The sequence below is a fragment of the Branchiostoma belcheri genome, unplaced genomic scaffold (assembly GCF_001625305.1).
Source record: "Branchiostoma belcheri isolate BF01 breed outbred unplaced genomic scaffold, Haploidv18h27 scaffold425, whole genome shotgun sequence".
NCBI lineage: Eukaryota > Metazoa > Chordata > Leptocardii > Amphioxiformes > Branchiostomatidae > Branchiostoma > Branchiostoma belcheri.
In genome coordinates this window covers 35,738-60,347 of record NW_017804049.1, presented here as the reverse complement: position 1 = coordinate 60,347, position 24,610 = coordinate 35,738, and the positions used below count along the sequence as shown (strand labels likewise).

The following is a 24,610-nucleotide window of genomic DNA, read 5'->3' as shown; positions in this document are numbered from 1 at the left end:
ACATACAAGCACCGTTAAATATAAACTTACTGTGTTAACACACAAACAGCTCTGCAATGAAAGTGATGTAGAAAATATAATAATGTCACAGCAAATGGCTCAGATAGTTGATGAAGACAGATATAGTTGAAAACTCAAATTTCTTGAGTAGGAGAACAGTTTTTTTCTTAATAAAATATGTAACTTACCAACTCAGATAACCTTTCAATTACTATTTACCCTGGATAAAGATTGTTCTGTCTGTTACAAGTACATACATGTATATACTATAAAGAAAACAAAACAAGCACCATTTTGATATTTTTCTTATTCCCATATCTCTCTAATGTGGACAGCACTTAATGAATGTTGCATAGGAAGTAAGATAGGAGCAAGACATATTCTATTAAACAAGATTCTTCAAAGAAATTAATGCCATGGTTGCTTGAATACTACTGTTAGTCTTGGGTTCTGTATCCTGGGTCTGTGGACAAGTTCGCCTACGCGGCCAAGACAGTGTGGACTAAGGAGGTAAGATGACTGCCTAGTCGTTTGAGGAAGCAATAATCTCTGTCTGCAGCTGGGGTAATGTGATGGTAATAGACTTCGTTTACACATTCCAAATCGAAGTAGGAGTATGTTTTCTCCTCATTATAGTCGCCCGACAGCCGTTTACGCAGTGTGGGAGGCACAGGGCCGGCTCGCTAAACTCAGTGTTCGGCCGATTTTTAAGTGCGGGGGGAGGGGCTTTCTTTGACGTCGTCCTTCGGTTCGACGAACTACGGAATTCCGTATTACAAAAAGCCCACCGGGTCGAGTAATAGGTAAGTTTTGTATTCTTGACTATAATTCTTGACATTCACAACTGAACCTGCTGCTGTCTTCGGCGAATTCGGCAACCGCGTCGTGATTCTTTTAAGCATACAAAGTTGTATGCGCCTTGAAGTTGTAGACTTTTCCCCTGGACGTGACTCGCGGAAAAGCTTTGAAAACCAGCACTTACCGGCGTCTAACCTCAACCAAGAAACGTCTGTCATCTTTGCCGTCCAATAAGATATAAAATCTCCACTTACGGCCCAGGTAAACTCATATTTTTGAGCTACGTAGCGGGATTCGACACCCGCGCTCGCTGTGTAGCGGGGACCATGCAGTTAGTTTATCTAGAAAAATGGCGGATTTTACCCATCATGCATTTCGCGCCGGTAATGGCGAATAGGCTTATCAAAAGTAGATACTGCATTGAATTGTTTTGGTAGGTATGTCAAACTTTCCTGCTTAAGCATTGGAATGTGGGGCATAAACGCTTTTCTATCTTGAAAATCAACAGTTTGCATTATGCCTGTTCCATCTGCCGTTGGCCATGGAACACGTGTTCCATTGCAGGTTACCTGCACGTAAGTCGTGCGTAATGACCCACTCATTCAATTTTACGTGCCTAAGACCTTCAAAATGTATCAAATCTCATCATTTTTAGTATTTGCATACCTGTAATAAGATTAGTAGCTTTCGAGATTCAATGTGCTTGTTCTTGCATCTTTGTTCACAATTACAAAGCTACTATATAATTCATTTATTTGAGAATCTTTGCCAGTTTTACACTGGGGTAAGTTTGGAATAGTCCACTTTTGAGTGGGAGGGAGATGGACTGAAATATGCTGTATTTGCTCCCAAGCAATTGTCGGCCTCTCTAGTTGTTTTATGTGTTAAATTGATAGCTGTTCTCGTACACCCAAAATGTGTACGAGGTATGTAATTTTACCTTTCAAAAAAAGTCACTGATCAAGGAATAGTCTACTAACTAATAATTGTTATGTGCTGAATTTTTATTAAGTTGTTATGTGTTAAATTGATAATAAATAGGTGACCTGGTAGGAATTGCAGAACATCGTTATCTTATCTGTGCATAGATAGAAAGTGGGGTTCTCTTCGGAAATTGTGATGAGGAGAATTGTTGTTCCCGTCTACAGCAAGATCAGCAACTCCAGGATACTTATCGCCTGTCGATCCTGAAGTGTAACCCACTGTGGTTGTTTGGAACGCCGTCTTATCTAGAGCATTATATACCCCTGCCCAAGGAAAAAAATCTCCATCACTAATTGTGTCATACACGCACACACACACACACACACACAAACACACAAACACACACACCCACACACACACACACACAAGCACACACACACACATGCACAAGCGCACATACATACGCAATCGCACATACACACACACACACACACTCACAACCACAAACATGCACACACACACACACACACACACAACCACACACATGCACACACACACAACCACACACATGCACACACACACACACACACACGCATAATTTAACAGAGATACAACCTTACCGGGTTATGGCGTTGGAACAAACGGGACCTCCGGAAGACCAGTCTCCGCCATGTTGTTCAAAGATAGTTCGGGCCACTTTTAGGTTGATTGCATCAACCCATGTTTTCAACCTTACAATCCTGTCTGAAGAATGATAGAAAATGAACTTGTTAGGGTTGTTCCTATAGATCTGTCCCAATCTAAAAGAGTCATGTGTTCATCGAACTAAGTTTGGCAAAGCCACGGAACAGCTACTTCAGTGGACAAATAAGATTACTAACACATACATGTAGGGGCCAGTAAGGTTAATGCTGCACATAGTAAAGTTGTCTTGTTCTGTTGTTCCCATTCTTATAGTGGGTTATCAAATTTTGATTTAAAAAAGTCTAGTCTTAGGTTAACTCCACATACTGAGAAAAGTTATGTCCAGCTTCTATTCCATTTTGACAACCGCGTACAGTTTGAGCCTGTTCAGTCTTTGGGTCTCTGAATATGCTTGAAGTTGTGCCAGCTTGAAATGAACGCTTTGCGCTACAGTACTAGTGAGCACAGAGAGAAATTTTGCACAGTTACTTACTTTTAAGATGCTCAGCTTGTTGCCCTGTTATGATGGAATCTCCCATCTCCAACGACAGAAGGGAAACCAACAACAATAGTGTCGCACGCGTATGCATACAATACTTGCCTCCCATTCGTGATTAACTGTATAGGTACTAAACTTTACTTTTCACAAGAAAAACACTGATAGGTTACTGATCGAAACAAGCTTGAATCCATTGCTTGATGGAAGAGGTTCTCTTGTCTGGCTCAGCACAAACCACAATTCTTTTTTTTACCTCCATGAAAAATGGAGGTACTATTTTTGGCGTGTCTGTCTGTATGTCTGTGTGTCTGTCTGTGTGTGTGTGTGTGTTTCCGCAACTTTGTGGTTAGCAAAACTTCAGAACGACTTTATGGATCGTGATGGTATTTGGTAAGTTGGTAAGTCTTAGGAAGACAAAGGTCAAAGTCAAATATGGGCCTCCTGGTGGATGACTTCCGGTTTTTGTATCTTTTGTCCTGAACATGCTATGGTCTTGAATTTTGGTGACAGATAGCTTTTCCTGTCATGAATAAGTGGTGTGGGTTTGGTCTCCCTAGCAGCTTATCCTGGAACTGCAGGGGACTTTCGGGCGAAATCTTTGAAAGCCACTAAGTCCAGATAGGAACAACGTATTTCCATCATTTTTGGTGTAGGTAGCGGAGAGTGTTGTACAGTTTTATCTTGAGCTCTAGAGAGATATGTTTTGATGTCCACATGTGCCAAATCTTCTTCATGGCTAGGTTATCTAGCTGTATTCTTTATTCAATGTCTTCTGCTATGCCTAACCTGGAGCCTACCGACTTCTTCTTTCTCCACTCTTCCTTCTCCCTGCCCTTCCTATTGCAGTTAGTCGTTTATTTAGCTATGTAATAGATTAGATGAACTATGTAACAGGTAAGTCGATTATTTACGAACTATGTAATTGGTTAGTTCAACTATGTAACAGGTAAGTCGATTATTTACGAACTATGTAATTGATAAATTGAACTATGTAACAGGTAAGTCGATTATTTACGAACTATGTAATTGGTTAGTTGAACTTTTTAACAGGTAAGTCGATTATTTACGAACTATGCAATTGATAAATTGAACTATGTAACAGGTAAGTCGATTATTTACGAAGTATGTAATTGGTTAGTTAAACTATGTAACAGGTAAGTCGATTATTTACGAACTATGTAATTGGTTAGTTGAACTATGTAACAGGTAAGTCGATTATTTACGAACTATGTAATTGATAAATTGAACTATGTAACAGGTAAGTCGATTATTTACGAACTATGTAATTGGTTAGTTGAACTATGTAACAGGTAAGTCGATTATTTACGAACTATGTAATTGATTAGTTGAACTATGTAACAGGTAAGTCGATTATTTACGAACTATGTAATTGGTTAGTTGAACTATGTAACAGGTAAGTCGATTATTTACGAACTGTGTAATTGGTTAGTTGAACTATGTAACAGGTAAGTCGATTATTTACGAACTATGTAATTGGTTAGTTGTTCTATGTAACAGGTAAGTCGATTATTTACGAACTATGTAATTGATTAGTTGAACAATGTAATAGGTAAGTCGATTATTTACGAACTATGTAATTGGTTAGTTGAGCTATGTAATAGGTAAGTCGATTATTTACGAACTATGTAATAGGTAAGTCGATTATTAACGAACTATGAAATAGGTTAGTCGAACTTTGTAACTGGTAAGTCGATTATTTACGAACTATATATAGGTTAGTCGATATATGTAATAGGTAACTCGCTTATTCACGAACTATGTAATTGGTTAGTCGAACTATGTAACAGGTAAGTGGCCTATTTACTGACCTTGTTATAGAATAGTCAAACTATATAATAGGTAAGTCGCTTACTTACGAACTATGTGATAGGTTAGTCGAACTATATTTACTAACTTATTTGCTTATTTACTAACTTATTTACTTATTTACTAATTTACTTATTTACTAACTATTTTGTCGAACTATGGAATTCTTTTTTAGTTTTACCTGATGTTTCTTGTGTGATTTTCCTTCGCGTTTTTTTTCTATGCCTTTTACATGGTGAATAGTATAGAACTTCGTTATTTGGTAATCAATGATGATAACTTTAACAAGGACTCGGAATTATTTGCATACTCTAAAAAATTGGATATTGAATATTATAAGACATTTTGAGACTTTGGACATATATCCACAGATCTAATCAATGTTTGTTAAGATTTTTTTGGTTAAAAGTGCCTTCGAAATAGTTCATTTTGCATAAGGGTCAAGTATTTGGAGTGGGACGATGTTTGGATAGTCCATTGTCGAGTAGAAGTAACATTGGTGTTGTCCATTTTTGAAAAAAAAGTTGACATGGGACCATCCATCCGCGCATGTGTCGGAGAATCGAGTGAAATATGTTGTTTTTTCCCTATCAAATTGGGCCATTCTAGTTTTGATTGCTCCTTTTATTCATTCATTACAAAAAAAGAAAGCCATTAAGGGGGCTTTCCAAGTGAGATTCCAATCGCATTTTCATTAACGACAGTTCATATCCAAGTCAAGCTTTTGTATTGCCATTCAATCATAAACCGTCCAGTCAGGCCTTTATCCTGTGAAAAGATAAAATACAATGTAAACTTATATGCTTCTAAATATACCATCTGCACGAGAGTAAAGTATGCAAGGAACGAAGTATTAGACCACTGCGTTACCTCTAAACTTGAGACAGCTTCAAGTATTTATTTCAAAGTTATCGAGATTTTCATACAGCCCCCCACCCTCCCCAAGTAGATACTCGGGTTCCCTGATGGGCAGCCTTGACCCTACTGAGAAACACCAGATTTATCTCATCATAAGGTTACAGAATCAGATCTTACCACATACTGGTACGGCACAAGCCTCCCATAACGTGCCGGGATCCGTGGTGTAGCACCAAACTCCGATGTAGCCGTCAGGATTCCGGCAGTAGTTCTGCTCCAGTCCGGCTGAAGGATGATTGGCGGGTGTCGCGGTGTGTACATGGGGTGTCTGACTGTCCCAGCGTTGACACGTCTTGCCTGTTGTAGTCACAGAGACTGCTCCTCGGTAGGACTCCCCATTTCCTTTCTGACAACCTGGCAAATGGAATTGGTTGATGAAATTTATAAAAAAATGGAAATTCTATAATAGCTAAGAGTCACGTGAAAAATTTAAATGTTACTGATGCAGCGTAGATTAACGACCGATGCCCAGCCATGCAGGCCACGTGAGTAAAATTGGACAAACAGGGTAAAGGTAACTCACAGTCCTGTTACTAAATGGTAGATAACCCCTGCGCCGTATCTTTACGTTTGATTTGATGACTGGGCCACGATTAGTATTTACGCGAATTGACCTCGAGCATTAGTATCCATTACCACTTCACCTCATGGCAATGTATTGTGCAGCATTCCATGTCTAATGTATGATATTGTAGGAATTTATAGATAACATCAATTATATTCAGTATTTAAATATGTTTGTTCTATCTTATTATATTGTACTGTATTCATATTGTAGTGTTTGTTGGGGCATCTAGCAAAAGTATCATTACACCTGTTTTCATCTCACTTTCACTTGTGGTAAATTCACATAGAACAAATAAACGTGAAATAACATTTAAACAGAGTATAACTAAAATCTAGTTGTCTAAAACTAGAGCTTTTTCAAAACTGAATATGTCCAAAAGGTTTGTTTTTTTCATTGTAAACCGAGGAAGACCTAATGTCCCGCCATTTCCAAACATTGTGGAGTTTAGGAAGTTGAAAGAAGCCTATTTTTTTTTCCTTTTTCTGTAAGTTAAAAGGAATTGAGACAAATTGTAGAAGTTTGAAGTATTTCGTCTTCCACAGCCTCTGCACTACAATATCAAAATTTTACAAATTATTTCGCGTACATGTAGTCTTCTATACCGGAATTACGGTATTTTCAGAGGACAGACGCTAACTCTAATTTTGCTAATGGCTGAGCTTTGTTCAAAATCTGCAAGATCAAGATATCGCTCTGTATGTTGTACATGGTTTACATTATGAGTAAAATCTTAACATATCACTAATAGGTAATAAGAGAAAGACCAACAAACTCTTTCCCCAGCTTACGCTGCGCTAACGCAGATGTTGCCTTCAAATCTCGTAATACGTCACTGTTCACACGTCACATCCCAATTGCAAATTTAGAGTTGTTAATCGGACGAATCGCTCATTCAACTAAAGGAATACTGCATTATTGTTCACCTTGTGAAGAAGACCTAATTTGTAATTGTTTTTTTTTTCGGGGTGTCCGTAAATAAGTCGACATTAGAAATCGATCATTGAACCGAGCATTTTTTCATTTTTTTGGGGGGGGGTAGCTGTTGTAAAAATATACTTCAAGTTCAACTGGAGTTTCACGTTCTCATACCTTTGCCAAATGATTGTATTCTTTATGACACACAAATTTAAGATTATTCCTCCTGATTATGGAAATAGGATCCTTATTTGTATTAATTATAACAATTGATCATATTCCCCACCAAAAACAGCCTTATTTCAACAAAGAAAGCCATGCTATCATTTCCTCATACATTCTGCAAATGAGGTCCTTATTTGAATAAGTTTTGTTTAATGATGTTCACCTTCACTTTCAAATACCCCAAGTATGAAATTCCAGACAGTTATCATTATGGAATTATAACATTTTCACATTAATTATGCAAATAAAGTGTTTATTTACATAATCAATATCTGCCTGTGTTTCTCTCGTTCTTAATCAAAAGCGGTAGTTCAGCTGCAGTACCATAACAAGCCGCTAGGTGGTCCAAAATCTAATCATTTCCAGGTCACCGCAAGACCTACCCACCTACAAAGTATCAAGGCAATCCATTTAAGCCTTCTCAAGCTATCTTCTCCACAGACACACACACACACAGATACACGAACACCAACGAAACCATAACCTTCTTGGCGAAGGTAAAATGGATCACCGTTTTTTCGCAATTTGATTATAGCGGGCTTTTCGTGCTTTTCTCGATTGTATATCCTATAATAATACCCCTAAACTAGACAAATCCATCTTTTTCTTTAAAAAGGAGCATGTTGTCAATTGAATCTTGTAAGTTAACTGAATAGGCGGAACATGCCGGCATGTACGGGGAAAACCGTGCATGTTGAACTTTAGGAATACATTGTAGTTTTCTAAACTACGCTTAAGAAGCATGTTAAAGTATTGATTCACAATATTAAAATGACATAATGACACACGGTTGCAATCCTTTATTAGGCCACTGCGTTACCTCTAAATTTGCGACAGCTTCAAGTATCTATTACGGATTTTTCGAGATTTTCATACAGCCCCCCACCCTCCCCAAGTAGATACTCGGGTTCCCTGGACAGCCTTGACCCTACTGAGAAACACCAGATTTATCTCATTATAAGGTTACAGAATCTGATCTTACCACATACTGGTACGTCACAAGCCTCCCATGACGTGCCGGGATCCGTGGTGTAGCACCAAACTCCGGTGTAGCCGTCAGGATTCCGGCAGTAGTTCTGCTCCAGTCCGGCTGAAGGATGATTGGCGGGTGTCGCGGTGTGTACATGAGGTGTCTGACTGTCCCAGCGTTGACACGTCTTGCCTGTTGTAGTCACAGAGAGTGTTCCTCGGTAGGACTCCCCATTTCCCACCAGACAATCCCATGAAACTGGTTGATTCAAGTATAAAAAGGAAATTCTATAAACGTTGTCAGGAGTCACGTGAAAAATTTAAATGATTAATGACCGATGCCCAGCCATGCAGGCCACGTGAGTAAAATTGGACAAACAGGGTAAAGGTAACTCACAGTCCTGTTACTAAATGGTAGATTAACCTTACGCCGTATTTTACGTTTGATACCACTTTTGTATATTTTTTTATTATCTAATTACAATGTTTTGTACAATATTTCATGTCTAATGGATGATATTGTTGGAATTTGCACATAACGTTACTATTGTTTAATATTGTGTCCATACGCCTGTTTTCATCTCACTTTCACTTGTTGTGGTACATTCACATAAACAAATAAACGTAAAAAGAAAATTAAAACAGAGTATATAATAACTAAAATCTACATACTGAAAGGTAGTTGTCTAATGCTAGAGCTTTGATTAAGACATAAGACAAAAGAAAGCTCATTAGCATTTGGCAGATTCCAACAAATCTCAATTAGGCCACAGCAAGTCAAATTTATGGATGACATCCTTTGCAGACTCCTAATCTAATGCGAGCCGAAAAAAAGGTTCCTACACTTTAAAATTTTGACTCAATCATTGTACAAAAGATTTTGATTTAGTGGAAACATCACGAATGCACAGCCAACATCACATATCACTGCATCAAAATAAAAAACAAAACATTAAGTCAGAGCCTTTTCTTGTCCCCTATCTTTAAAGTTATCTGCCATCCACTTTCCGGTATGGCAACAGGCATCATTGCCCATTTTCGGCATGGTGTCCACAGTCAGAAGGCAACAAATTTCTTTTTTTTTCTTCCAAAATCAGGCGAAATTTAATGCTCGCGCTGATGTCAGCCATATAAATTACTTGCTATGGCCTTAGCGCTTATTTACAAAAAAACATTATCGAATTACACAGAAGATTAAAAACCTTAAGAGAACCATTTCTTTACATTGATATCATTTACAACTTAGCAATTGTAAAATAGCAGCATTCACATTATACATTATACATTGTAGATATACACAGTATTACATATTTACAAAGTACGGGTGGAATTATTTGAGAGATTTGTTATACAGCAGTGTTGATTGTATAAGAATGATCGTTTCAGTCTCTCGGTTCGGCATTGAGGCAGTGTGAGTTGGTTCTGGTTCTTTTCTGTGTCCTTTTCGTTTCTACCATCCTCTCACTGGTGACCATTTAGTGCAGGGTGTGGTCACTTGCCCACATCTGGGTAAGTAGAGTTCTCGCTGCTTCCTCCCGCCGTGACTGAAGTGTGGGCAGAACCAGTGGTACAGACGTCGGGCTGTTGTTGTCTTTGTTTACGATTTTCATGGCTCGACTTTGTACAGCCTCGAGAGTCTTTCTTTGGGACTTAGTACACCCCACATATACAACATTTGCATATTCTAATGCCGGCCTTAGAAGGGTCGTGTACACAGTGACCAAGTCTTCATGAGGCATGCCGCCCTTGGCCAGGAGACGGAGGAAATTTAGGCCGTCGGAGTTTATGATTACTCCGGTGTAAGTGAACTAGTGGTGAATAACATTTTTTGAACCCGGCTATCTGGGTAACCTGTCGTCCAGACAACACTCCATTAAACATTTATGAACATTTATGCAAGGATTCTAGTAAATGAGTTAATTAATGAGCGCCATTGATCGTTTTAAATTTGTTACTAATTATAATGCATGCATAATTAAGAACATAATTGAGAAAAATGATTTTAAAATATCGATTTTCGGGTAATGTAGGCATAATTGGAGGTGGACAGAACCATTTTGATGGACAGCAGCGTCTGGACAGACCATTACGCGTAATATCTCGCGAAAGGGTTTATGGGGCTTATGGTATGTATTTGGTTATTGGTCGTATGGATTATTGATTTATAAGCGTCAATGCTTAATGATCACTTTCATGACCCGATTATTATCTTTGATGAATATGGATGTGATATCCACTGGATGTGATATCCCTCGAAAGTGGCGTCGTGTGGTGTAGTGGTACATCACTGGACAATGAAACGGGGAGACCCGGGTTCGATTCCGGGTCGTACCCGAACAAGTCCGAGCATGCGCCGCGACGTTGTACCCTTGGGAAAGGTACTTTACACGACTTGCCTCACTTCACTCAGGTGAAAATAAGTACCTAACTTCGGTTAGGGGCGTCTTATCGGATGGGACGTTAAAATGGAGGTCCCGTGTTTGAGAAGAGACACACCTCAAGCACGTTAAAGAACCCACGTGAGCGGAGGTGGAACAAACCATTATGGTCCAAAAAGGGGTAGGGAATTTTCCCGACCAGCCTCGTAACTCCTGCTTCTCCTAGTGGGTCAGTTAGTCCTCACTACTTGTGAGGATGTTTCTGACTCAGGGAGAAGAGTTGCTGTTACAGTTACAGGCTAGCTCTATGCCTAGAAGTGGCCAATGGCCTTGCATTGAGCGACACGTCCGCACCGTTAAAAAAAGTGATTCATGAGTGACTCATTTACTTTGTATATATGCATATGTGCACATAATTTATGTTCCTATCACGCATACGTGTATTTATGTGTCTATATATACATATATCGATATAAACGTGTTGCTCCGGAGTAAGAAATTAATCCGGAGTAAGTATTACTCCGTGAAATGTTACTCTTGATTACTCCGGAGTAAAAATTTTTATTCCGGACTAAGTGTATTTGTAGCAAGTAAGTATAATTGCCATGGTTGTCTGTATTGTGTATGCTAGCAGCGATCATATGTAGATATATCGCAACAACAACAACAGCAGCGATCATATGTAGATATATCGCAACAACAACAACAGCAGCGATCATATGTAGATATATCGCATGTACATTAAAACCCAGGTAAGTAGCACAGTCGACCACTGGCACTTCTGTTCCTCCGAGAATGAGGGGAGGGGGCTCGGGAGGATTTCTTGCAAAACATATTCTAAGTTCATAGGATTTGTCACCGTTCATTATCATGTTATTAGAGGCTGCCCAGGAGTCCAGCTGTGTAGCCTCTTTCTGCATTGAGCTGTCTGCGGCGACATCAGCTCAGGGGGTGTTTCTTGACCGGTCGATATCGTCCACGTATCCGGTGTTGTCAGTAGTCTCATACATTGTGGATCTGGTCGACATATAGACTAGAAACAAGTATAGGGACAAGACCCTCTTGTGGAACTCCAGAAGTGACGTTACGCCAGTTGCTACACTTGCCGTTGGCGAATCGCGCGTTGTGCTCTGCCGAAAAAGTAGCTGTTGATCCAGGCTAACATCTTCGGGGGCGTGCCACGAACAGACAGGGGCGGAAGCAATATCCCATGGTCCACTCAGTCAAAGGCTTTTGACAGGTCAGCTAGGAGAACACGGGTCATTGATGTTTTCTTGGTGGCCAAACCAGTTGACCAGGACTGATATGCTTTGTGAAGGGCAACGGTGGTTTATGACTACTTGGACATATAAGCATATTGGTCTTGTATCATGGCTTCATGTTGGGCAAAAACCTGCACAGCACGAGTCTCTCTTGTACCTTCCCAAGAGTTGATATTAGCGAGATAGCTATAGGTCACCGATCCTTTTTGCTGACTGGTGCAGAAGTCTTGGCAATTGAACACACATTCGCTATTGTCCACGCAGAAGGAATGTTTCCGGCGGTATATGAACAGTTAATCAGATGAGTGACGACTGGAGCTAGGTCTTTGAAAAACATAGTCGGAACCTAGCCTCCTTCGCAGTCTTGTTGGGCGTTCGCGTTATTTTTTTTTCTGTGAGCGACGTGAGTAATATGACGCAGAGGGATGGTTTTGCTGCCGAGGGAGTTTTTGCCGCGGAGAAAAGGATTCGCCCTCCAACAAGACTGCTTCCAGTCGGCGACGAAAAGTACCTCAGATTAAGTCCGCCTTTCATAGAGGCTATTAACATGTTCGTGCAGGGGCAGATCACATGTTCGTGCAGGTCCAATTCACATGTCCGCGCAAGGGTAATTAACAGATACGAATGGAGAAGGCTGACACGCGCTCGCCTTTGTCAACAGCTGGTTTTATTAGCTTGCGTTATAGTGGAAGGTTTCAACAGAGAAAGAGTGAACATAATTTGGTAATGTTACAACAAAGGCATTGCCATGTATATTTAGCGTCCCATGCAAACAAACCAAGACAAACTTTGCACTACTATTTTTGCTGGTGAAATTTGCCATTCTTTCTATTACGCAAAGAATGGAGCGGTGCGTTACCCTCCCATGACCGGTGAGATCAACCCGCCACCAAACAACATGGCGGCACTTTGTTTATCTGTCCACGTCCCCCAGCAATATCACAGTTTAGCTTGCGGGTTCCTGTGGTAGTGATCTGTTCAAAGTTGTTTTTCGTAGCAGCAATGACTAAGGGATTTTGTTAAGTGGATAGGGCTCGGTTTTCGGGAATGGTTGGCGTTCTACCGACAGGTTGATCGGCGACCGCTAGAAAGTTGCAAGTTTGGGCTCGTCGAGCAACGGGGCGTGAACACCTCCCGGCACTGGTGGCGTTTATTGCGGGAAGTTCACACATCCATGCCAATCGCTCCTAATTGGTTTTTAATGGCCCTTTTTAGTCGCCGACTGGAAGCAGTCCTGTTGGAGCGCGAATCCTTCTCTCAGCGGCAAAATCTCCCTCGGCAGCAAATCGTCCCTCGCGGCCGCATACTACTCGCGTAGCTCATAGAAAAAAAATAACGCCAACGCCCAACAAGACTGCGAAGGAGGCTACTCAGAACCCAGTTCGGGATGTCGTCAGGGCCACCTGATTTTCTTGAGTTCATACTTCCTAAGATGGCTTTAACCTGACCAATGCTGCAGAGGTCATCAGAGATGGAGGGGGCGGGAGTGTTCACACGTCACATCCCAATTGCAAATTAAGAGTTGTTAATCGGACGAATCGTTTCTTTAATAATGAGAACACTGTCGATACTGTTTAATGTTTTCTTTGTCAAGAAGATATAATTCGAAATAGTTTGTTTTCGTTTTGACAGTGGTGTGTGTCCGTATGTAAGTCGACATTAGAACTCGATTATTTCTTGACGCATTTTTTTCGTGACGCCTTTGGGGCGGAGGCATTTGTGCAAGTACTACGATCGCTTTGAAAGAATGTCAAAAATTGCACGAATGCATTCCCTAGGGAATTGGTTTTGAGGTATCCTTCGGCCATGTGGATCAAGTAGGTACCTTGAATCGGGTGACCATGTGCCACCCATCCAGCTGCCTGGCGTGATTAATTACTGACTGGTCATTGGGAAAGTGAAAATATTGGGAAAGAAATCGCGCATTTTGGACTTCAGGAATAGCTTTTAAAACTACATTTTGTTGACAAAAAAATTGATTTGTCGTGATAAACAAGTTAATATAGTGACTCACAATATGTAAATGACATAATGACACAAGGTTGCAGTCCTCCATTAGGCTACTGCTTTACCTAGAATTTTAGACATTTTTAAGCATTTATCACGGAGTTATCGCTGTTTTCCTACAGGACCCCCCAAAGTAGATACTCGGGTTCCCTGGACAGCCTTAATCCAACTGAGAAACACCAGATTTATTATATCATAAGGTTACAGAATCTGATCTTACCACATTCTGGTATAGCACAAGCCTCCCATAACGTGCCGGGATCCGTGGTGTAGCACCAAACTCCGGTGTAGCCGTCAGGATTCCGGCAGTAGTTCAGATCCAGTCCGGCTGAAGGATGATTGGCGGGTGTCCTGTTGTGTGGATGAGGTGTCTGACTGTCCCAGCGTTGACACGTCTTGCCTGTAGTAGTCACAGAGACTGCTCCTCGGTAGGACTGCGCATTCCCCACCTGACAATCCCATGAAACTGGTTGATAAAGTCAGAAAAAAAGAACTTTTAAAAACATTGTCAAGAGTCACGTGAAAAATTTAAATATTAATGATGCAGCGCAGATTAACGACCGATGCCCAGCCATGCAGGCGACGTGAGTAAAATTGGACAAACAGGGTAAAGGTAACTCACAGTCCTGTTACTAAATGGTAGATTAACCTTACGCCGTATTTTACGTTTGATGTTATACCTAGTATTGGTATCTACGCAAATTTTCGGAAGGGTTTGACTTTTCTTTTGTAAACCGTGGAGGACGTAATGTCGCGCCATTTCCAAACATTGTGGAGTTTGGGGAGTTTTCTTTGCTTGTACGTTTGTAAAAATTGGGACAAATATGTAGAAGTTTGAAGTATTTTGTCGTCCACAGCCCCTGCACTACAATATTAAAATTTTACAAATTCTTTCACGTTCAAGTAGTCTTTTATACCGGCCTCTCGGTATTTTTAGAGGGCAGACGCTAACTCTAATTTTGCTAATGGCTGAGCTTTGTTCAAAATCTGCAAGATCAAGATATCGCTCTGTATGTTGTACATGGTTTATATTATGAGTAAAATCTTAACATATCACTATTAGGTAATAACGGAAAGACCAACTCTTTCCCCAGCTTACGCTGCGCTAACGCAGATGTTGCCTTCAAATCTCGCAATACGTCACTGTTCACACGTCACATCCCAATTGCAAATTTAGAGTTGTTAATCGGACGAATCGTTTACTCAACAATGAGCACACTTCCGCATAAGGTTGCCTATTGGTCTTCGTCAAGAAGATATAATTTGTAATAGTTTGTTTTTGTTTCGCCGGGGTGTGTCCGCATCTAAGTCGACGAGATAACTCGATTATTTGTTGATTCATTTTTAAATGGTTTTTTTTTTTGTATTGGTAGCTGTTGTAAAAATGATGTTCAAGTTAAAAAATGGGCCATCTGGCTTTTACCAATCTGATTGTAGCGGGATTTTTGTGCATTTGTCGATTATATGTAGGCAGCCTACTAAGTCAAAAATCTGTAAAAGATTGAAAATGATATTTAGTAAGTGTGCAGAAACAAATGGTCAAAAATGCTTATCCTATGGTGTTCCTACGTTGCTGCAGAGAGTTTATGCTTCACCACACTATGGTTTTATTTGAACTTTTAAGCTGTGTTACAGGTGATGTACTATAGCAGTGTGCGTTACTATAATTGGGGTGTGGCCATATTTGGGCAAAGGACCAGGAGCTCAAATGTAGGCAGCAGGTGCAGCCCTGTTTGCACATGTGGCTGTTGATTAGCTGTTCCCTTAATTACCTTACAGCTAAATAAACACACGTGTTATGGTTTCAATAATATTTGTTTTTACAACTATTGGCCAGAAAATGGGTCTCTTGGGTTGTTAATAGGTAGAAACATGTCATGTTTTGGCATCATTCTGTCTAAAGAGACAATGGAGACCGTGTCCCACACCTGGGTGAGAAGGGTTGACACGGTGCTCTTCGTTTGGATTTGTTTAACCCTAAACAGTACACCTGGGGTCCGCGCGGACCCCAGCACTATATATTCTGTAATATCTTTTTTGTTTTTGTAATATCTTTTTTATCTGAAATTTTAGGTAATTGTCACCCACAAAGTTGTCTCTCAATACAGTGCAGAAAACTCCGTTTCTACCATTTATAAAAAAATTATATCTGATTTTCTTTTGGGGTCCGCGCGGACCCCAGCCGGATTTCGATCATAATGGATACACTGGCGTTCTTATACATTACCTTATTTCCGTTTTTATATGTTTTTATGCACTCATCGTATGTCTACCAAGTTTTCAGAGAATGGTGTAGTAATAGAATTAAATTTTAATAACTTTGGTGTAATAATGACGTCATATGACGCCAGAGCTAATAATATAGTCCGCCATATTGGATGTTGACCAATGACGTCATCAAATTAGCATATTCTATGCATATTAAATGATTAAACTTATATTTAATTATTTTAGATGTTATTAATGTTGGAAAAGAAGTGTAACTTAATAAAAAAACTCAGAAAATTTTTATGTTTAAACCAAAAATTACTTCTATTTAAAAAAAACTGCCTGCTAGAAACCCGTTGCCATGGCAACACAAAAAAAAGCATCAACTTAATGGTAATAAACTAATATGAACTTTTTTCCAGAGACATTTTAGGAAAGGTCTCCAAATTTGATACTTCTAGCGCAAGCCGTTTAGCCGCTATCTGAGATCAAAGTTGGGCCTCAAAAGCCCCAACAGTCTGAAATGGGTTAAAAAATCGGGTATTTCTTCTTGTCTTCTTTTCTTCACCAAAAAATAGAAAAAGTTCAAAATGTATGATTTTTGTATGTAATGTGGACACAGAGGTTCCCACATCAGTTTGCAAAACAATTGAGCTGGTAGCATGTTGATAATTTCTAAAAATTAGCAAAAAACTATTCTGGGGTCCGCGCGGACCCCAGGTGTACAGATTAATCAGTCCGGGAAGGTGTTCTGTTGAGGGTTAAGGTGGATAACAGTTCTCGAATCTGAGACCCACACACTTTGGGCATCAGATTTTCCCAGCGGATCCATATCGAGAGAGACGTGCTGGTTCTGATTTGGAAGCTTGCAGCGAGCTCCCGTACGTTAGTGGCGTTGCTCTCCTACGCCTGATGAGGAAAACTGCCGTTGGAGACTTGGTCCCTCTAATTGAGGGTGCAATTCCTCAAGGGCACAATGTCGGGGCGCATACTTGCACATGCCCCTGTGCTCGGACCCGGGATCGAACCCGGGTCTCCCTGTTTGAGCACCGAACGCTCTACCACTACGCCACACAACCCCAAAACATGCCATATAACCTACATTTTATTTTTAAACCAAATTTTAAAATCTTTTAAAATAAGGTTACAGAATTAGATCTTACCACATACTGGTAGGTCACAAGCCTCCCATTCCGTGCCGGGATCCGTGGTGAAGCACCAAACTCCACCGGTGTAACCGTCAGGATTCCGGCAGTAGTTCTGCTCCAGTCCGGCTGAAGGATTATTAGCGGGTGTTTTGTCGTGTACATGAGGTGTCTGACTGTCCCAGCGCTGACACGTCTTGCCTGTTGTAGTCACAGAGACTGTTCCTCGGTAGGACTCCCCATTTCCCACCTGGCAATCCGATGGAACTGGTTGAATTTTAAAAGAAAGAAAATTATTAACCCTGTCTTGAAAATCAACAGTCACGTAAAATTTAATGTTAGTGATAGGGAATGGTTGCGAAGACGAAGTGTATCGCAACGATTGATTCCTAGGCATGTAGGACATGGGAGCTATGGTATATCGTTGTATCGTTTCTTTTTCTTTTTTTAAGGCTTTTCAATGTCGATATGAAATAGTAAAAAGCCTCTGCAATATGCACATGTAGTTTAAAGATGTCATGATAAGGGATTACAAGATATAATAGGTGGCCGTTAACCTCCACCAGCTCTTCTTATGGTCCTACGGGGGTACGGATCCTAGAATTTGGTAAAAAGTTGGCCAGGAGAGTCAGTCCGAGCGAGGATTAAATTTCCCCTTCTAAAGGCCTGGGGTATCTCGGTTCGCTTTTTGAAGTTCACTAAAGTAGCTAAACGATCCTTTTACTTCTTCCCGCCTGGACCATGACGGAGCTGCTTGTGGTTTGGCATGGCTGTTTGCTTCGTCATTATAATTCGTTTTGCCCAATAAGTAAATCATCGAGGAAATCGAAACTGCAGGGAAATATTTGTCGCATATTTGACGCATATTTTATTATCCGTTACACCAGATAACCAAAAAGGGCTGCACATCAACGCAACTGGCAGTTTCTAAAGCCTCGGTCACAACTCGCCGTACGTGCTTCTGCGTGCTGTCTACGTGCAAAAACGTGGGCAAACGTACGGCATCCGTGCGTGGTGAGTACCGCCTCCGTACGGAATCCTACGGATTTGGGAGCACGCAGACACGCCGTAGAACCTTAAGTGCATGTAATACTTTTTCTACGTGCGGTCTGCGGATTTACCACCCGTGCGTGCGAGTACGTGCGACGCGCGTGCCCCGTACAGCCTATGAGCGTGCAACGTACGGACTCCGTGAGTCTAACTTCACTATTCTCACGTGCAATTGCTGTACGGACAGCGCACGAAGCACGTGAGTGCCACGCACGGTGCTTGCGTCATCCGTGCTTACTCCTCACTTCCCAGTTGACCTGCTCAATGACCACGCAGAACACACGTGCACCATACTAGGTGCTCCGCACGTGCAACGCACCTTATTTCTACAGTATATAAAGACGACTTGACGGGCGACTGCCAACTCGTCTCCAAGATGCCCAGGATGGCTCAAAAGAAGTCTACCAGACAAGATCCAAAGAAACGGGCCGCGGAAGACACCAGGGCGGCTAGTGATGATGAAGTTATCAGGAGGTGCACGCACTTACAACGTGCGAGTGAGTAAGGAAATCGTGCGCACGCCGCACGTGTAGGTACGGCCTGTACGCGGCAACGTGGCAATCGCACAGAGATCGTACGTTGTAAGCACGTACAACTCACTTACCACTTGCGCAACGTACGATGCACGCAACCGCTGACGGCCAGTGAAATAAGACAATGACTTTTTGTATTGCCATGGCAACGGGCTTCTGACGGACATTTTTTTCGCTAAATTTAGTAATTTTTGTTTCAACAATAGCATTTTATGGGTTTTGTGTGAAATTATACATGCTTTCTAATATTAATAACTTCTTATGTAAATTTATGTAAATTTATTCTTAGAAATGCATAATTCATGCTACTTTCATGACGTCATCGACTGATAGTTAAGTTGGCGGACCACATCATTAGATCAGGTATATACAGGGCATTTTCCTTAAAATCTTATCACTTCCTTCATTTCCCTTTACCAAAAAAAAAAAGGTTCAAATGAACGTCTTTAGTCTATTTTCAATGTGTTTTTTTGCGTTATCTTAAAAAAAACTATTCTTCAAAATTAAAGATTGGTGATACAAGATGGCGGATTACTTAAATATGTATGGTGTCATTTGATGACGTCACCGGTGTTGCTATGGGCAAAATAAGTCTTTGTACACCTTAATATTTTATTGCGAACACTTTTTGTTAAAGTTTTTACCATTATGGTACACCAGTAAGCTTTTAGGAATAATCTGTCTGGAAGGTTTTGACCAACTGAGTCACAATAATGACGTCATAATGGCGTCATATTACGGCAATACGACATCAAAATTGTCAGAAGTACACTAAAAATTTGGTCATACGTTATACCGTTCGCGAGTTCTGGGCGAGGGGAGGGCGAATGAGCCAGTCTACATAGGGTTAACCATGTTTCTAATAGGTGTCAAATGTTTACGTGAGGGTAACAGTGCTTTAGTTGTAAGTGGCGCATAACCATGTTAACGGCTAGGGGACAAAGTATACGATAATTTGACCATGTTGGTATTAGGGCTCCACAGCTTATGATACCTATGATTAGCCTTTCATGTTCGACACGCAACCTATATCATCCGTGCTGTACAAGATTCTGAGTCGCGACCGAATTGGGCATTAACTTTGTATCGCTTATCGGAAGAAGGAAATGCAACATCACTAAGATATATATATATATATATATATATATATAATTAGTCCAATGTTCCTAATATGTGCGATTTTTCAAGGAATCGTAGCACACTATCTTAAACGTCCCCTTCACAACATCGTAGAGTTAACACGCCTATACAAGGTACATTGAACCTTTATTTGTCTCGGAAACCGTAAGATAGGATACCCCCCCCTCCCCCGTAAGACCCCTGTCGTGTAAAAAAACGCTTTTATTCTATATTTGCAGCATTGTAGACAAATATTTGAGGCACTTTTCTTAAACCGAACTTTTGGACGACAAATGATGGTATACATTACGATGGTAAAATTTGGGCCCAAATATTGTAACCTTTTTACGAACCGAATCATGTTTGATATGACGTCAATCGAACCGAACGTTCGTTCGATCCGGGGTGACCCGCGGTCATGTACAGTAAATCCGCGGCTTCTATCACCGTTTTCACACGGGTACCGTCTAACAGTAAAAAAAAACCTTCTTTTCAATAATATAAACCAATTTCGGGACAATATATCTATGCCCTGTCATATAGTTAAGCTACTGCAGTTATCGTGAGTGACCTTGAGGATCGTAATTCTTGTTTACGGGGATATAAGTTACCATCTGCACTTACACACACGACCTGAAATGCTTGCAAACATGGATATAAACCACAACAAAAACAAATTCAATTTACCTCAGAAACGTTTTAAGACAAAAATCTTGATCTGTCTCGGACAGATTATTTAAGATAGCGGCATTCTGGAATTATCGGTCTTGGAAGTTAAAAAGTTGCGAATTGTTCGACCTTAGCAACACATTAACTTTGAAATAAAGAAAACTCTCCCACTCAAATCTTAATTCTGTTATACTGTTCTCTGAAATGCAAAAATGTGGGATTTTCTGGGAGATTTGGGCTCGGTTTAAATCAGCTGTTTGGTTATTGACGTCGATTGCTCTGGAATAAGCATTCAACGCGTTGAGAGTGATTTCACACACATTTAAGCATTATTAAAACACAACAACATTTGAGGTATATGCAGTGCTAATTTTATAACATTTGGACAAGAGAGTCCCCGTGCAACTGTTTATTATTGTTTATAAAAGGTGTACCGTTGAGACTGGCCCCACGGAAGCCGTGTGTGGAACCCCGGTAACCTGATACCCCTAAGTAAAATTGGAAACTTTACCGTAGAAATTGACCGCCGTGCATACCTAAGTTAATTATGCAAATCTATAATTGCTTGGTATGCGAAATAGACGATTTAATGTACTTTTAACAACGATCGATCGATGTTTTAAAATGTTTATTGACGTTTGGTGACGTTCGATCGTTGCCTAGTGCACGCCTTGTATTGTCACGTTGCAATTTTTTAATAAAAAAATTCTTGCCAATCTTTTGAGTATCCATATTCTCTTGAGTGTATTCATCGTGTTGCCTTTATTCGTTTTATTTCTTAATTCGCTTTCAGAGGGGGAAGTGTGGGGGGCGGTCCACGCTTTTCATTATATTGGAGGAAATATTATGTGCTTTAAAACAACCCATTTTTAATGCATTTTTTTTTAATTTGCAAAGTGCATTAAAAACACAGAATTTTCTCACCAATATGGGAAGTTATTGGGAACAATTGGCAAAATAATTGAGATTTAAGTTCCTACTGAATGCTGAAACTAGTGGATAAAGTGGCGAAAACAGGGCCTGATAAATGTAATTACATATAACAATGACAAAAACTTATTTGCACTGCAAAGCCAGAATGGTCCATTCGATTTACACCAAGGAGATTGAACACACATACGCACATACACACATATACACACACATATACACACGCACGCACACACACCCACACACCCACACCCACACATACATCCTACCTGGGAAAGTTTACATCCTACCTTTCCCTCCAGGCACAGAAGTCTACAAATTCCAACACAAAAATTTGCAACATTCAAGCAAAAAAGGAATTTCAATGATATAATCTTGACAGAATTGTTTCCTTTCTTGCACTGACCCTGATTTGACACTACAAATTCATTTTGTTCTTTTACAGATTAGATTTGTCTTAGATCCAATAAAGCTTGGTTGTATATATGCCACCAAGCAGTCTGTGCATTAACACTCAATACATATCCAATTGCCGCTATGCATTGTGCCTTTTCATTAGGGCAACAGTGGCAGCTTTTTTCAGAAGCACTTGTTTACCAAATTGAATGAACCAACCTTCTCGAACATAGATGTCGTCGTTAACGTGTACTCCCCAGACAATATTGTCTCCTGATGAAATCTGTTTGAGTTTCCCCTCGATTTGCTTCCAACCGCTGCCTGATGACGCCTTGTTTCCAAAAGTTCCCGTGCGGTAGAAAATGTCGTCGTTTGCGTCCACGGCCCAAACGCCCGCGGGGCCAACGGTGACGAACTTCATTGAGCCATCTATTTGTTCCCAATCTGTACCTGGTGTAGACGCAAGCCCATAGAACATTAGGCTTTGTTTCCAATACGTAACACGTAAAAAATGCAATATATTATAGGATTGATTTGACCTACTATTTCGACGATTTTTTAAATTATGTTGCTAATGTTAGATACTCTTAATAAACCATAAAGCCTTTTACATTCAACAATTCGCAACACTATCGCCATTCATTGCAGACACATAATTTGCCTTAGGCTTTTGACTAAGGAAAATAGTTGATCGTAAACATCTAGATCTTCTACAGTCTCCGCGGTTCCATATTGTTTATGACTACGACATCTGCAGGCACAAGGGGAAAACGTGTATTTTGGCAGCGACTGCATGCTCTCAATGGAAAATTAAAGAAAATTATTATTGGAAAATGTTTGGCTGAAACTTTGTTTAAGAACCTAACAGTCAGATTTCTAAGCAATATCCATACCAGCAGGTCGATTTGGGCTGATTCCTGTCCGTCGAAAGATGTTGTTGTTTGAATCAACCCCCCAGAGCTGGTTTGCGTTAGAGCTCGCGTCCAGTTGCTTCAGCTTCACGCCTTGAACAGTTTCCCAGGTGGACCCATCTAAGTTGACGCAACATTACATTCAAGGCACATGTAGTTATTTTACCAAAAATTAAAATATTTCGATTGAAAAAATGCTGTGTGTGACTGCCATTTACTTCTTCAACATTTTAACATATTTGTGCTTTTATTTCACATTTGGCATTTATAGCTGTTATTGAAAAAAAACAGGTGCACTCATTTTGTGGCACTAACATGAAGTACCAGAAGGTAAAGAAACATGACTGACACCTGTGTTTTTCAGAGTTTAGACACGCGTATGGTGTAATATTATAGTATGTTGGCACCTCAATTCCCTAAATGACACTTGTTGGCAATGGAGTATGGTTGATTCAACTTACTATTCAAAGAAATGGCAAGAAATTGACTTTTCGTATCGTCCTTCTGTTACATAATGCAGTTTTAAGATACAATTCTTTGATTTTTTTTCAGCAAATGATAACACACTTATGGTTTGTGAATAATTCAAGTAATACCAATTAAAACATTGCCAGCCTAGTTATGTTAATTGAAGTTTGACGTGCAAAGTAATTCATCACACAGCGCATCACGCAGCATAGTAGTATTTAGGCGTAAGGAATTGCAAAATAAGTTACGTATCATTTCACAAGTTAACGCCATACCTAGTCGAATTAAGACGTCGCCATTGGCGCTGATGCCCCAGACTGAGCGTCCTGACGAGATCTGCTTCAGTTTAAGGGTACCCTCTGTCTGGTCCCAACTCACGGGCAAGTTACTTGGATTGATATCAAAGCCTCTCACATGGTAGAAGACGTCGTCAAGGTGATTCACTCCCCAGACTCCTTTGGACCCAACAGAAACGAACTCCAGCTGTCCGCCAACTGATCCCATGTCGGGTTTATGAAGTGTGATAAAAACGTGTCATGCATTTTTCACATTCTAAGTTACTTTTGTAATTAAACGGGTGTTTTAATGACGCAAAGTAATGCTAAATATTTACAAACTTCACTTTAATATGAAAAGTTCTAACTATAAATTACGTTCTCTCTTCAGTGTAGCAAGTATCACGTGATTCTATTAGCGGGAAAATAATGAGAAACGGAGGCGCGAGCGTCCGACCAAGGACCGCGCACTGATGGCGATATCGCGATAAACTCAGACCAAGCCAGGCTATGGAACATCATACCAAGGGCATTTATCGTACTGACTGTTCATGGACGTCATTTTCCATACAGCTAACACCGTCGGCACTCTAAGTTCGACGACATGTTCAGACAAGTAAACATGACGTGATTCAACACAGTATCTGTATACAGCAGGCAGCCAACGGACCAAATATGGAAACTTCGGAATAAATAATTAATCACCACCCCTGTCATTCATTCCTGATGACAGCGTGGCCAGTCACGTTTTGGAACATTCTAAATCGTGATCCAGGTACGCCATGATTTGGAATACAACGTATGGAATGCCTGTTGCATTCCAAAACGTGGTCCCTTCCAAATCATGATTTGGAATAACACGTTTTGGAATGCAACACTACGTAATTAACACAAACTAGAGGTAGAACCTCTTTAACGATAGCAGTACTAGG

General features: G+C 40.4%; 1 protein-coding gene across 1 annotated transcript; it reads right to left on the bottom strand.

The window, feature by feature from the left end:
* Positions 1–4,447: 4,447 nt before the first annotated feature.
* LOC109478193 (plasminogen-like) lies at positions 4,448–23,907 on the bottom strand. Its single transcript, XM_019779652.1, has 8 exons — positions 23,664–23,907; positions 22,918–23,055; positions 22,244–22,474; positions 17,346–17,594; positions 14,195–14,440; positions 8,341–8,586; positions 5,768–6,004; positions 4,448–5,500 (listed from the first exon to the last, which is right to left on the bottom strand). Exons 1-8 carry the CDS (start codon positions 23,905–23,907, stop codon positions 5,496–5,498), a joined length of 1,596 nt encoding a protein of 531 aa, XP_019635211.1. The 3' UTR covers positions 4,448–5,495.
* Between the last annotated feature and the right edge of the window lie 703 nt (positions 23,908–24,610).

Bases quoted from the DNA above. Each gene is read 5' to 3' on its own strand.
- LOC109478193 (XM_019779652.1), bottom strand. From the start codon at position 23,907: ATGGGATCAGTTGGCGGACAGCTGGAGTTCGTTTCTGTTGGGTCCAAA. The intron at 22,475-22,917 runs GTATGGATATTG...CGTCTACACCAG, and splicing joins CAGCCCAAATCGACCTGCTG to GTACAGATTGGGAACAAATA. The intron at 17,595-22,243 runs GTTGGTTCATTC...AAATTCAACCAG, and splicing joins CGACATCTATGTTCGAGAAG to TTCCATCGGATTGCCAGGTG.